This window comes from Perognathus longimembris, chromosome 15 (assembly GCF_023159225.1).
Source record: "Perognathus longimembris pacificus isolate PPM17 chromosome 15, ASM2315922v1, whole genome shotgun sequence".
NCBI lineage: Eukaryota > Metazoa > Chordata > Mammalia > Rodentia > Heteromyidae > Perognathus > Perognathus longimembris.
In genome coordinates this window covers 36,528,816-36,542,613 of record NC_063175.1, presented here as the reverse complement: position 1 = coordinate 36,542,613, position 13,798 = coordinate 36,528,816, and the positions used below count along the sequence as shown (strand labels likewise).

Genomic DNA, 13,798 nt, shown 5'->3' with positions numbered 1-13,798 from the left:
GAGGGGGGTGGGGGCAGGTGCTGATTTCAGCCCTGTAGCGTCAGCATTGCGTCAATTCGGGTTTCAGCCACGTCTGGAGTCTGGAGACGAGCTTTTCAGAAGAGCCAAAACAGGAACAGGGGTGGCAAATCACTGTGCGAGGGCGAGTGGACCTCCCTCCCTGCCTCCTCCTCTCTGTTCCAAGCGCAGGTCCCCTGGGCTCTGTGCTGTTGTTGAGGAGAGCCAGCGCCTTCGCATCCCAGCAAGTGCATCAAGCCTGGGAGTTTCCATTCAGCACCTCGGACAGAACACGCAGCAAAAAAATGGCTCCGATCACTACCAGCAGGGAGGAATTTGGTAAGCAAGTTGCTTAACTTAGGGTTGTGGTTGTTCCTTAAATAAAGTAGGGTGGACTATGTTTTTCCTCACCCCCTCCCCCACTAGATGTTGAATATATGTATATATAATTTTCTTAAAGTAGTCAATTTGAAAGGAAAAGGAGAGCGGCAGATGGTTGATTGTGGCTTTCTACTATCTCTTCTATTCTCTGTATCCACTTAAAACTGCTTTCTGTTAGGGGGATTGTACCGTCCAGAAGTTCCTAATCATTCCAGGAGCTCGATGGATTGCAGCCAGCGCTGAGTACAGGAAAAGGAGTCTGTTGTTCACATGCTGAATTCATTTATTTTGTAGATTATTCTTTTTATAGGTTGTAGACCTTTTAGAAGGAGCCGCTACTCTCCACGGTTACATAAGAGTTCCAGCTTGTAAAGAATAATGTGTATTTGAAGTGTGTGCGTGTATTATAGTTAGGAGGGTGAAGGGACTTAGGGAATGAACTAAGGGAATGAACAAACTCAGCCCATTTCATTTCACTGGTGAACTAACAGAGAGACAGGGAAGAGCTATAGGCTGAACACTTTGCTAAAAGCATTTGTAAACTTAAATTGTGGCTTGTGCTTTCTTGTTTACCATTCCTTCAAATTTTTCACACTATAATTTTCCTCTTCTGACTCAATTATTTAGATGTACTTCTTAGAATAAACAGGTCGTATGTTTGGGTTCAATTTTATTTCCAAGGCAAGAGATCAGAATTTTTCTTGTGAATCTTTTATTTTAAACAGGGGATGGCATAGAAGTTTATGATTAAGAGTGATATCTTTGGATGGGTGATAATTGTTATTCTGAATGAAATCACCATGATATTTCTATGAAAAAAATATCTTAAGAGCGTATTAGTAGAGGAATGCTGGCAGTATTTGAGTCCATGTTATCTTAAAAGCCTAGCAATTTGATATAATTATTAAATAGGGACAATTTGTAGTTGCAGTCTCTTAAATCAATTTTCAAAGATTGTTCCATGGGTGAGTTTATTTCTTTGTGGTGTTTATACCCAATTTTTATTCTGATTCAAAGACTGTCTAGAAGTGAGGAATCTTCTGAGACTGTATCTGTGAAGATACGTTCTAGCCTTTCGGTCTACTTGGAAACTAGTCTTTTTCAACTGCTTTTATTGTTCTTGCATTAGCTGGAGAATCATCTCAGTTCACGCATCTGCTTTTAATCTTTGACCTGAGTTTCCAGGAGTGGGGGCATTTACCCCCTCCAAATGACTTGAATAGAACAGAAAACAGGAAAGCTGATATAACTTTAGCTGATTATGTTAGCCCTGGTCTCACTCTTTTTCTGTATTATTCAATTCCCCCCACCAATTTGGGAAAATTAAAGTTTTTTTCTTTTTCATTTTTACAATATTCAGTTTCTTAATATCATTTAACTATAGAAAATTTTAATTGAGAGTGGGTTGATTTGCTTTTGTATATTAGTTATTTTTATTGTTTTCTTCTCAGTTTATATTTTTTCACTCCAGTTTTGTGATGAGATAGAGAGGCTACTTTGGGAGATAAAAGGGGGGGATAACAAAAGATTTGTCTTCTTAATTTAAACAATTCTTAACCCTTTTCTGTCTGAGACTTTTAGCCATGTTGTTCACTGATTGCTGTAAAAGTAGATGGAACTAGGATTAAGTGTTTGTATTCTTACATTAGTTATACTCACTTCAAATATTTTAAACATTGACTTATTTGGTACTCTATAGATAATGGTAGCAACATTGTTTTTATTTGCAGAGTGTTAGTCATTTGTGTGAGAAATATGCTTATAGATTAAATACAATTATCATCAAGCATAATCAGTATCAACTAATGTAAATGGTTCAACGTGCCCCCAGTCAAGAAAATAATGCCAATTTCAATATGATTAGCATTTTCCATATGGAAATATGCTAAGAAAAACCAGTTACCAATAAAATTATATGTTTTTACTCCTCTCATTGCATTCTAGGAGTGCTGATGACTTCATAGCCATTATTCTGTTTTTATTCAATTTGAATTAATTTTCACTTTGGGTATTTCAGTGTTTGAGGAATTTTGGATTCACAAGGAGATTTTAGTATAATAAATTAAATAGCATTTGTATATTATGGCTTTAAGTATTTTGTTATCTTTCTTCAGTGTAAGTACATATTTTTTGCTACTGCTCCATAAATGAGATGAAAATTTTATCAGTTTGTGTCAATGGTTGATAGCCACTATTAAAAAAAAAAGCTATATGAATCACTGAGTTTCTCATGGTTTTTCAGTATTTGAAGGATGTACATTAAAGGTTCCATAGTCAGTAAGAATTGATGCTGTTGGAAAGCCCTGAAATGTCAATAAAAAGGTAACAAAATTAGTACTGACCCCATCACTGTGTAGGTGACTCGTGTTTTCACAGAAAGCATATAGATCAGGGTTATTAAGCATGCCTCTGCATTCATACATGACCCAGATCCAATTTCATCTTCTCACTTGACTTATGAAAAACTACTGAAATTAAGGTGTTTCTATAATTTTATATTTTTATTTGACTGTGTGTCATATCCCTGAAGTTGGTATGAAATGGGCATATAGCTCCTGCCCACAACTGTTGGAAAGTAATACCATTTGCCTAGGCTGTAGCAATTGCTGACTCTGTTATGCTGTTCCAATAGTCTCATAACTCCACTCTGTTTCTTTAATGTATGTTATTGGTTACTTGATTTTTCAGATGAAATTCCCACAGTTGTAGGGATCTTCAGTGCATTTGGCCTCGTCTTCACAGTTTCTCTCTTTGCCTGGATCTGCTGTCAGAGAAAATCTTCGAAGTCCAACAAGACTCCTCCATACAAGTTTGTGCATGTGCTGAAGGGAGTTGATATTTACCCTGAAAATCTGAATAGCAAAAAGAAGTTTGGAGGAGATGAAAAGAATGAAGTCAAGAATAAGTCAGCTGTGCCAAAGAATTCACTGCATCTTGATCTTGAGAAGAGAGATCTCAATGGCAATTTCCCCAAAACAAATGTCAAAGCTGGCAGCCCTCCTGATCTGGAGAATGTAACGCCCAAGATCTTTCCAGAAGGAGAAAAAGATGCAGTTTCCCCTGATAGCCTGAAATCCAGCACTTCCCTTAGTTCAGAAGAGAAACAAGAGAAGCTGGGAACCCTCTTCTTCTCCTTAGAGTACAACTTTGAGAAGAAAGCCTTTGTGGTCAACATCAAGGAAGCCCGTGGCTTGCCAGCCATGGATGAGCAATCCATGACCTCTGACCCCTACATCAAAATGACGATCCTCCCAGAGAAGAAGCATAAAGTGAAAACCAGAGTGCTGAGAAAGACCTTGGACCCAGCTTTTGATGAGACCTTCACGTTCTATGGGATCCCCTACACTCAGCTCCAAGAGTTGGCTCTGCACTTCACCATCTTGAGTTTTGACAGGTTTTCCAGAGATGATATCATTGGAGAAGTCCTTATGCCTCTTACAGGAATTGAATTGTCGGATGGAAAAATGCTAATGACCAGAGAGATCATCAAGAGAAATGTTAGGGTAATTTACTTTGAGAGCTCATGTGTTTAGAAACAATCTGTAATGCAGGTTTCCGTTACAATGATAAGATTTTACCTATTATCCAGTTTAATTGTTATCACTTATAACCTGAGAACAAAGGAATAGAGGAGATGAAAGAAAATATCTGAAATAACCAAAGTATTTTTAAAAATATCATACAATGAGGCCTATCTTCTCTTACTTAAACATGATTTATATTGTCTTGTAAATTTGTATTCTAAGCATTTCAGTAATGCTAGCTACTTTAACATTGATGTGAATATTACTTAATCATCAAATTAATGGTATTTCAAGGTCAGTATAATTGAATTTGAAATTGATATCTAAAATTGAATCATTTTTTCAACAGTCCTTTTGACTGGATGGATTTCTTTTCAAAGGAGGGGCCATCATATTATATTAAATTATGAATGTCTGTCTGTGCGGTACAATAGGAAGTAGATGAATCTCACTTTCTGTTTATGCTACTTTAGGAGCTCTGAGATCACTAGAAAATGACAAGACCTTAATTGAATTAATTTAACCGTGTTTCCATTTAAAAATACAGAACTGTATTAACTTTCATGGCACAATTTCACATAACTTATATATCTAGAGTTGAGAACAGCTTTAGAACTTATTATGAGCCTCTCCTTTCCTTGTGTGCACTGAAGTTAATGAAAGTCAAAGTCAAGAGATATTAACATGACCTGTTTGAAATACCTGGCTGATGAGTTGAACTGTGAGATGAAAGAAGTGTCTGTCTCCTACTCTTATTGCCTGGGAGTATTTAATAGAACAGCTTCTGTGTCTGCTTTGGCATAAGTATGTTGCACTTCCAAGAGTTCTTTCTCATTCCTAGTTACAAGCCCCAAGATAACATTTTGATACTTATATTTAAAACTTGTATTTAGATCCTTAGTTGTATATCCTAATATCATTGAAATACAAAGTATATCTATGTATCCCCAAAAGAAAGATGTTATGACACTGTCAAATTGTAACATATTATAAATATGGAGCCAATACTTAAATTTAAGATTTTCCCCTTAGATTACAGGGAGACTAAAGGTAGAGAAGTGGTCAATAATTTTAATACCATCACAATTCTGAATAGAGGAATGGTGAGAGTCAGAATGCATCTTATTTGGTTTGAATTCAAATTCCTGTATCAGTACTCACGAATTTGAAATTAAACCAAGTTTGCCATGTGATTCATGATCCTATGAACAGTGGTTCAAAGGACTGTTTATGTTTTATTAATATTAGTAACTTCAAAGAGTATGTAGATAATTAAATAACAAAAGCCAAGTGGAATATAATCTAAATATTCTTTAAAAAATATAAATAATGGGTGTGGCCAACTTCTTGCATTCTGAAGTTCCTAAAAGAACCACAAGGTGGCAGGCAATGGTTTTCATGCCAAGACAGCACAAAAGCTTGTAGTTACAGTCCTGTTAGAGGAAGAAGAAATATGATTGTTAGATTTAAATAAGAATGTGATTATATTTCTGTAAAAATTTCACTTAATATACAAATTTCAAAACTCAAATAATAAAAAAATTATATTGCATTTTTCTTTGTTCAGAAGTCCTCTGGACGGGGTGAGTTACTGATCTCTCTCTGCTATCAGTCCACAACAAATACTCTCACTGTGGTTGTCTTAAAGGCTCGACACCTGCCTAAATCTGATGTGTCTGGACTTTCAGGTAAGTAAACTTCCGAAACACTCAGGTTCCATCTATAAATGAGCAGTGCATTAACCAAACACTTTAACAACTGAAATGGCCAGTGATTTTATTTTAGTTTTATTTACATTTATTTATTTATTTATTTATTTATTTATTTATTTATTTATTTATTTATTGCCAGTCCTGGGCTTGGACTCAGGGCCTGAGCACTGTCCCTGGCTTCTTTTTGCTCAAGTCCAGCACTCTGCCACTTGAGCCACAGCGCCACTTCTGGCCATTTTCTGTATATGTGGTGCTGGGGAATCGAACCCAGGGCCTCATGTATACGAGGCAAGCACTCTTGCCACTAGGCCATATCCCCAGCTCCTTTATTTACATTTATAAGTGATAGAATTCTTTTTTCTCTTTATCATCTTTTGAAATTATAATGTGAGCTAAGTGCTACCATTAATAAGAAAAAAATCTATTTATGTCTAAATTCTCATAAAAAACTAGTGGGTGGGAAATATTGGATTGAATGGTGTTGAGACAGAAGTAGCACTAAATTAAGAGGTAAGAGATCATGATCTAAATTCAAACCCCAACCCACTAATTTCTTTTTTTTTCTTTTATATATATATTTTTTATTATCAAACTGAATTACAGAGAGGTTACAGTTTCATACATTAGGCATTGTATACATTTCTTTTTTTCTTCTTTTTTCTTTTTTTATTATAAAACTGATGTACAGAGAGGTTACAGTTTCATACGTTAGGCATTGGATACATTTGTTGTACTCATTTCTAAGCATGTTATCCTTATGTATATCTTAAGAAATCCCTTATATAGTGGACATAATGACTTAATGCTGAGAAGCCCTTCAAAACTTACAAGTACATATTCCATTAAAAAGTTACCTAGTGTTATGTTTTCCTTTAGTGAAGAAAGTTGAAGGTAGGATCTTAAAGTTTAGACTAAAATTAACTAATATGCTTCCTTGCGGTGGGGGGAGAGGGAAGATGACTTAAACAATATAATGAACTGTGTGGTAAAGTAGCATAGTCTTAAAATCCACACAATAGACATGACATGGGAAGTTTAGCTCTGTCAAACAGCTAACCCACTAAAGAGTAATAAATAGCAGAAAAGGAAAAGACCCAGCCACAGTAAACTGCAGATTCCTATCCTACAGACAAAGGAGCACCAAATCAGTGTGCTTAGATATGGAGTCCTGTGTTTTAAACTCCTAGCTCATTTTGCCAAATGAGTTATTAATAACTGTCATCTGTCCACAGAAAGTACCATTTTCCTTCTTTTTTATTTCTAGTCCTGGGGCTTGAACTCAGGGCCTGGACATTGTCCCTGAGCTTCTTTTGCACAAGGCTAGCACTCTCCCATTGAGCTAGAGAGCCACTTCCGGCATTTTCTATGTATGTGGTATTGAGGAATCGAACCCAGGGCTTCGTGCATGATAGGCAAGCACTCTACCACTAAGCCATATTCCCAGCTCCATTTTATATTTGATGCTATCTTTTCCTATGTTTATAATTGCTCCTTTGGTTTCAACCTGCTTTTTTCTTTTGTTGCATCATTACCCTTATTTTCAATTGTGTCAACAAGAGAAACACTAAAACCTATCTGTATCTCTCTTCCACTGTTCCTTCTGTGTTTGCTGAGTGCACCATGATCTTGAGATCAGATCTGCAGCTGGACTTTCTCGTGATAATGCCTGTTGTATACTTTTTTCAGATCCCTATGTCAAAGTGAACTTGTACTACGCCAAAAAGAGAATCTCCAAAAAGAAGACACACGTGAAGAAGTGTACCCCCAATGCAGTGTTTAATGAACTGTTTGTGTTTGATATTCCTTGTGAGAGCCTTGAAGAAATAAGTGTTGAGTTTCTAGTTTTGGATTCCGAGAGGGGGTCGCGCAATGAAGTGATTGGGCGGTTGGTCCTGGGTGCAGCAGCAGAAGGAACAGGTGGGGAACACTGGAAGGAAATCTCTGACTTCCCCCGGAGACAGATTGCCAAGTGGCATGTACTTTGTGATGGTTAGCATCCTAGCTATGACCTGAAGCTGAAGGGTTTGTACTAAGCAAGGAACAATTTTCTTTCTTATGTGTGATTGTCAGCTTGTGGCACAAGCTATCTTCCCCCCCTTTTTGATAGAAGTGGATTGAATTAGCATCACAGAAAGTAATTGTAAATGAACAATATGATCATTTCTCCCTTTATTAGAGAAATTGGATACATTTTCATAGCACAGTTTCCCTGCAGTGCTATAAATGGGGCAAGCCAAGCCTTTTATGAACACATCACCATAGCCCAAGCCCTAGATGTACTACAGAGATGACCAGATCATTCAAATTTGTCAGGAGACACATTTTGGTTCATTATAATAATTAAAAAAATGAGAAATATGGAAATGTATCCACTTTTTTTCCCCTTGAGACTGGGGAAATCAAGTTTTCTTTAAATCCAAAGACACTACAGATATCTTCTCTAGTTTGGTTTTTGGTTACTTGTGTCACGTGCAAATGGTTGTTCCAAATAGAAAAGTATCTGCTCAATTCACTTTGGTTTCTAATCATTTGATGCAATTTTATAAGGGGAGTAACTTAGGCTCCTTTTGAAAGGATAGTGAACAAGCTGAGAAATCATTTTATCAAAGGGCTGATTTGAGAACACTGTGGTTGACATATGATTTTTCTTACCCTAAGGTAACATGTGAGTCAAATGTGAAATCGAATCTAACATAAGAATCATGGGCCTTGAACTATTCACTGCCTATCACAATCTCATTGTGGCCTAAAAACTCCCATTAACCTTTGTAAAGTTGTTAAATTAAGGAGTGGATAGAGAAACTTTCAGCTAGAAACACAGTTTTCTTCTGTGAAAAATGTACAGTGTGCAAGTGAAGTTCCAAGGCCAGCCTTTCTTTCCACAGTGGGCGTGGCCACCAAAGTCTTTGTTTACTTCATTCTTTCCTGGAAAGCATTAAGCTATTGGAAAAGAAAAAGAAGACTGTGACATTTTATATATTGACTACCTGAAACCAACGAACTGAGGAAGAAGTCTAAAGTAAGGCTTGAAGTAAAATCCTTATATACCATACATCCTATGCTCACAAACTATAAGCTAAGCTGTCAAATTAGCACAGCATAGTATGCTTTTCACTATGGTTTCTAGGCTAAGTTGTCCTGAACTATTGTTAGTAAAATAGTTTACAGACGTGTGTCTTGTAATCTTTTTCCAGTGCCAGGGTTCTGAAATTCATTCAAAACCTATTATTGAAAAGCAGTGTCCCTGTGACTATTTTAAATTCAAGAATAATGTCACTCTGTTTTTAGATAAGTATGGGTGAGATTCAGGTACAGCTGAATTGTTACATATGCAAGTTAGAAATAAAGTCTAATAAAATAACTTACACTTTGAGTCAGGTTTTGTGTCAGTAATTCAGCAGTTTTTGAGAACGTGTTTGATATCAGTGTTTGTATATTCAATGAAAATGCATTTTCCACACTAACTTATACCTGCTTTTTATGACTATACCTAATGTAAAGAAAATGTGTTATACATTCTACCTACATGTACAAAGACTTCCAGTCAAGATCTTTTCTTTTGTGCTTTAAGATGATTTTAGGACTAAATATAAATACTCCATGGTCATGCTTTCCATTCCATTATGAACTCATCTCACAGCATCTTGAGCCACTTGACATTTCTGAAAAAGCACCATAGAATGGACTGTAGTGGGTGTGGAGGTGGACATGTGAAAAATGGCCTTTGTATGTATGTACATTGGTATGCTAGGTCATGGAATGGCGTACAATTGAAGTATCCTATGGAGCTAGCCAGGAGTCAAAGGGATTGAGAATAGTCACAGCTGTACAGTTTGTCTATTGAAGGAAGGTGATTCCTTTTTTTAAAGTGAAACAACAAAATCAACCAATACTTAAAAAATTCCAATGGATAATTTGTAAATAGCTTTTAATTTTTACAATTTAAAGTGTTTTTAGTGTGAAAAGTTGTGTGAAACTATTTGCAATTGGTTTTATGATAAAGAAAACAAAAAAAAGAAAGAAAAAGAAAAGAAATGTAGTAAGGGATAAAAGTAAGGAAGGAAATGAAACAAGCCAGGGAGATAGGTGATCTTATCATTTCTGAAAAATTGTATTGTTTTATAATGTATTGCAATATTAATGTGAATATCTTGAATTCAGTTACAAATTCTGCGCTGTGTTAATTAAACATGTAAATTAATTGTTTGTCTTCTTAGCCAATCCAACCGCCCTAGTAGGGAGGTGTCCATGTTTGAAGAACTGTGTAACTCAGTAACTGACTTGTTCTGACGTTGTAGCTCAATAGAAGTGATTTGGAAGGAAGCATGGCGTATGAGATGGTGTCTGTTCCTTTGTGCCAGCTCTGTATGATGTTTGTAATATCATGTTTGTAAGACATGAATAAATTGCTGCTTTTGCCCAAATTTATTTCAACTCATAATGTTTTTGCCCCAAGACTCTGTAATAAGCTTTTTAAAAATTCACCTTTTTTTTTTATTATTGTAGAGTTAATATACAGAGTAAATACAGTTACACAAATCAGGTAATGAGTAGTGAGTACAATTCTTTTTAAACCGTCTTCCCTTCCCTTGATATTTTCTGGGTTTTTTTTTAACACACAAAATATACAGTTCATCTCTTACAGTGTCTAGTAAGTACCACTGTTGTATTTGTTCACCCTTTGTTCCACCTTTCTTATGCCTTCCCTGATCCTCCCCAAAACAAACAAACTAATAAGCAAGAAAAAAGGAGGCGAAACCAGCAACAATGACAAGTAAAAAAATTTTTCTCTTTCCTTTTCTTGGTGTTCATTTCATAGAAGATTATTTTATATGATCATCTGCACATAGCTATTGAGCCTTTGTCAACCACTCCTGTGTATATACTCCTTTGGCCACCTTTGATCCTAGAATGTGCCTGTAATATACAGGTAAACACATTGAACAATTAATATATGCACACACACTGGGACATGTAATAAGCCTTTTCTTAGTGTTGACCTGCATAGACAGGATGGAACATTACAGATTGAATAGCAAGCTCCTCCAGACACTTTATTTTATTTTATTTAATTCTTATAACAACAATTTGAGGGAAGTACACATATGCTTATTGTAAAGAAATAAAGCCCAAGGAACAAGAATCTTAGGAAATGCACTTGTGCGTGCATGAATAGTAGGCAATAGGTTTTCTGGCATGCTCTCCTCCTTTCTCTATCCCATAGAATCTCCTCAAGAGAGTTCATCTATTCTCTCTGTGATATTCTTTTTTTTTATTTATTTACTGGTCTTGGGGCTTGAACAAAAGATCTGGGAACGATCCCTGAGCTTTTCTAATCCAGATGAGTACTTTACCACTTGTGCTACAGCTCTACTTTTGGCTTGTGTGAGTGTGTGTGTGTGTGTGTGTGTGTGTGTGTGTGTGTGTGTGTGTGTATTTCATTGGAGTTAAGAGTCTCATGAATGTTCCTGCTTGGACTGGCTTAAAACCACAATCCTCAGATCTCATTCTACCAAGTAGCTAGGATTACAGGTATGAGCCATCAGTGCCCAGTTCTATGCCATATTCCTTAAAAAAGCTTAATCTCCATATTCTTTTTTTTTTCAAAATTACCTTTTCATATTGTTTATTCCATTATTTTAGTCATCATTATTTTTGTTATTTACTCTTTTTCTTTCTTTTTTTATGAGCTTCTTTTTCTGTTTCTCTTGACTTGTTTTGAATCACTGGCTTTTATTATCTTTCTTATATTTCCCACATTCTTTTAATAAACATATTTAATTAGGTAAGTGATTTGTCAATATAAGCCATACTTCTCAAGAAAGGGACAAGCCAAGGGTAAATGCAATATTTCCATCAGACACCAAATAAAGAAAATGGAAAAAAATGAGGACTACTATATGGAAGGTTTCTATAGTGACAACACTTTACAAAATATATTTGCAAATGTAATGCACCCAGAAATGGCTGCAGTATTTTGTCTTAAGTGAAATTAATTGTAATAAAAGTATGTACAAATATACTTAATAGATTGGTTAGCAATTACACGTAAGAGTTTATGTATTTATTTATTTATTTGCTGGTACCAGGATTTTAATTCAGGATCTCACACGTTTGGCTTTTTTATGTGGCTGGTGCTCTACCACTTCAGCCATGTGTCCAGACCCACTTTTTGCTGTTTTTTTTTAGGACATTTTGTCTCCTGGGCCTTTCTGCCTGTGTTTGATTCAAACCACAGTCCTTTAGGAAGCAATCAGACATTAGGAGACCTTCAAAGGAAATTAATCATTAGGAAAATGCTCACAACAACCACCATTAGAAATCAGACGTACCCATTAGGGAAAAAAAAAATTAAATAATTGAGCATAATTATATGCTATAAAAATGTTTTCAATGAATTTTATGAGAAATTTTACACCTCAATAAAGACATGCCAGGATAAAATATACAATAGGGATCAATTAGGGGGAAAAACTCAAAAAGAATAATAAAACTAATATTACTACTAGACATATTACATATGTATTTTAGCACTTATATTCTTTAGAAAACTCCTTTCTAAATAAACATATGGTTAACATGATGGGTTTTAAAAGTCTTTTGAAATAGTTCCTGTATAAAAAATGCCACCAAGTCAGTTTTGTAAAAGTTTGAGCACATTGTCTTTTTTTTGAATAATTGTTTTTTGGTTTTTATAATATAATTAACATTACTGAATCCAGGGTCTAACAAATACTAGGCTTGAATTCAGAAATATATACCCAGTCCTATTTTTTAGGAGATTATATTCTAATTTTAAGTGTGTTTTAGTCTGCAAAACCTGTCTTCTTCTCCCACAGACAATGACTTTAGCCTAATTTTAATCTTTCTAATCTTGACAATTAATATTCACATTTTCCTATTTGTTTTATTGAAACAAGCATATGTTATACATTTTTCTATGCACTCTATTTTTTTTTTTTTTTGGCCAGTCCTGGGCCTTGGACTCAGGGCCTGAGCACTGTCCCTGGCTTCTTCCCGCTCAAGGCTAGCACTCTGCCACTTGAGCCACAGCGCCGCTTCTGGCCGTTTTCTGTATATGTGGTGCTGGGGAATCGAACCTAGGGCCTCGTGTATCCGAGGCAGGCACTCTTGCCACTAGGCTATATCCCCAGCCCTCTATTTTTTAATTATTAGGAAGATAATTCTTTGGCTGCATATAGAGTTTTCAGTTTGATTTTATGGTATAAAATTAAAATGTATCCTGGTTTAAATATAGCAGTAGTTAGTTGGAAACAGTCTTTCATAAGGCAGCACCTTTACAGTAAGAAATGTGTATTTTATTGGTTTTAATATTTCCACTTTTTCTCTCTAGTCACCACACACAAGTTGTGTAGTCTATTTTCAACATAGTGTCTAGTGAATATCATGACTGCATTTGTTCCCCCCGTTTCCTCACCCTTTCCGAACAAATAAGTCAAAAGGAAAAGTAAACCAAAAAAAATCAACAAAGGAAAAAACCTCTTATTTCCATTTCCTGGAGTTCATTTGAATAAATATGATTTTATATGAACAGAGCACATAGGTATTTTGGCTTTCTTGTCCTTTCCTTAGAATATCCTCTTTTGGTATTGCCCTGGGTGATTGTTTAGAAACCTATATAATTTATAATGTCCCAGTGTATTTTCTTTTGCTAGCTAGTGTGTTTACGTGTAGATTTACAGGCACATTCTACTTACAACAGATGAAAGAAACCATGCAATCTATGTTTCTCTGGGTCTGGCTTACTTTGCTTACTTAATCTTTCCAAGTCTTAGAATTATCACTCTTCCTGATGGAGGAATAGAATTCTATTGTGTATAAATACCACTTTTGTTCAATACATTCCTCCACTGATGGCCATCTGGGCTAATTCCATATTTTGACTGTGACAAACAATGCTGCAATGACCATAATTGTACTGGTAGCTTTAGTATGGCCTTGTCTGTAGTCTATTGGATAAACGCCTAGGAGGGGAATTGCTGAGTCATAGGGAAGCTCTATGTTAAGTCTTCTGAGAAACCTCCTAACTGCTTTCCAGAGCAGTTGATCATGTTTACGTTCCCACCAACAGTTTAATCGAGTTCTAGGGGCCACATCCCCGTCAGCATTTGTTATTCTTACTTTACTTGAAAATAGCCATTTAACTGGGATGAGGTGGAATCT

The 13,798-nt window shown here is 35.7% G+C and overlaps 1 protein-coding gene across 1 annotated transcript; it reads left to right on the top strand.

Moving 5' to 3' along the window:
- Positions 1 to 302: 302 nt before the first annotated feature.
- On the top strand, positions 303 to 7,608 carry Syt4 (synaptotagmin 4). Its single transcript, XM_048363517.1, has 4 exons — positions 303 to 336; positions 3,067 to 3,881; positions 5,470 to 5,590; positions 7,301 to 7,608. Exons 1-4 carry the CDS (start codon positions 303 to 305, stop codon positions 7,606 to 7,608), a joined length of 1,278 nt encoding a protein of 425 aa, XP_048219474.1.
- Positions 7,609 to 13,798: the final 6,190 nt, after the last annotated feature.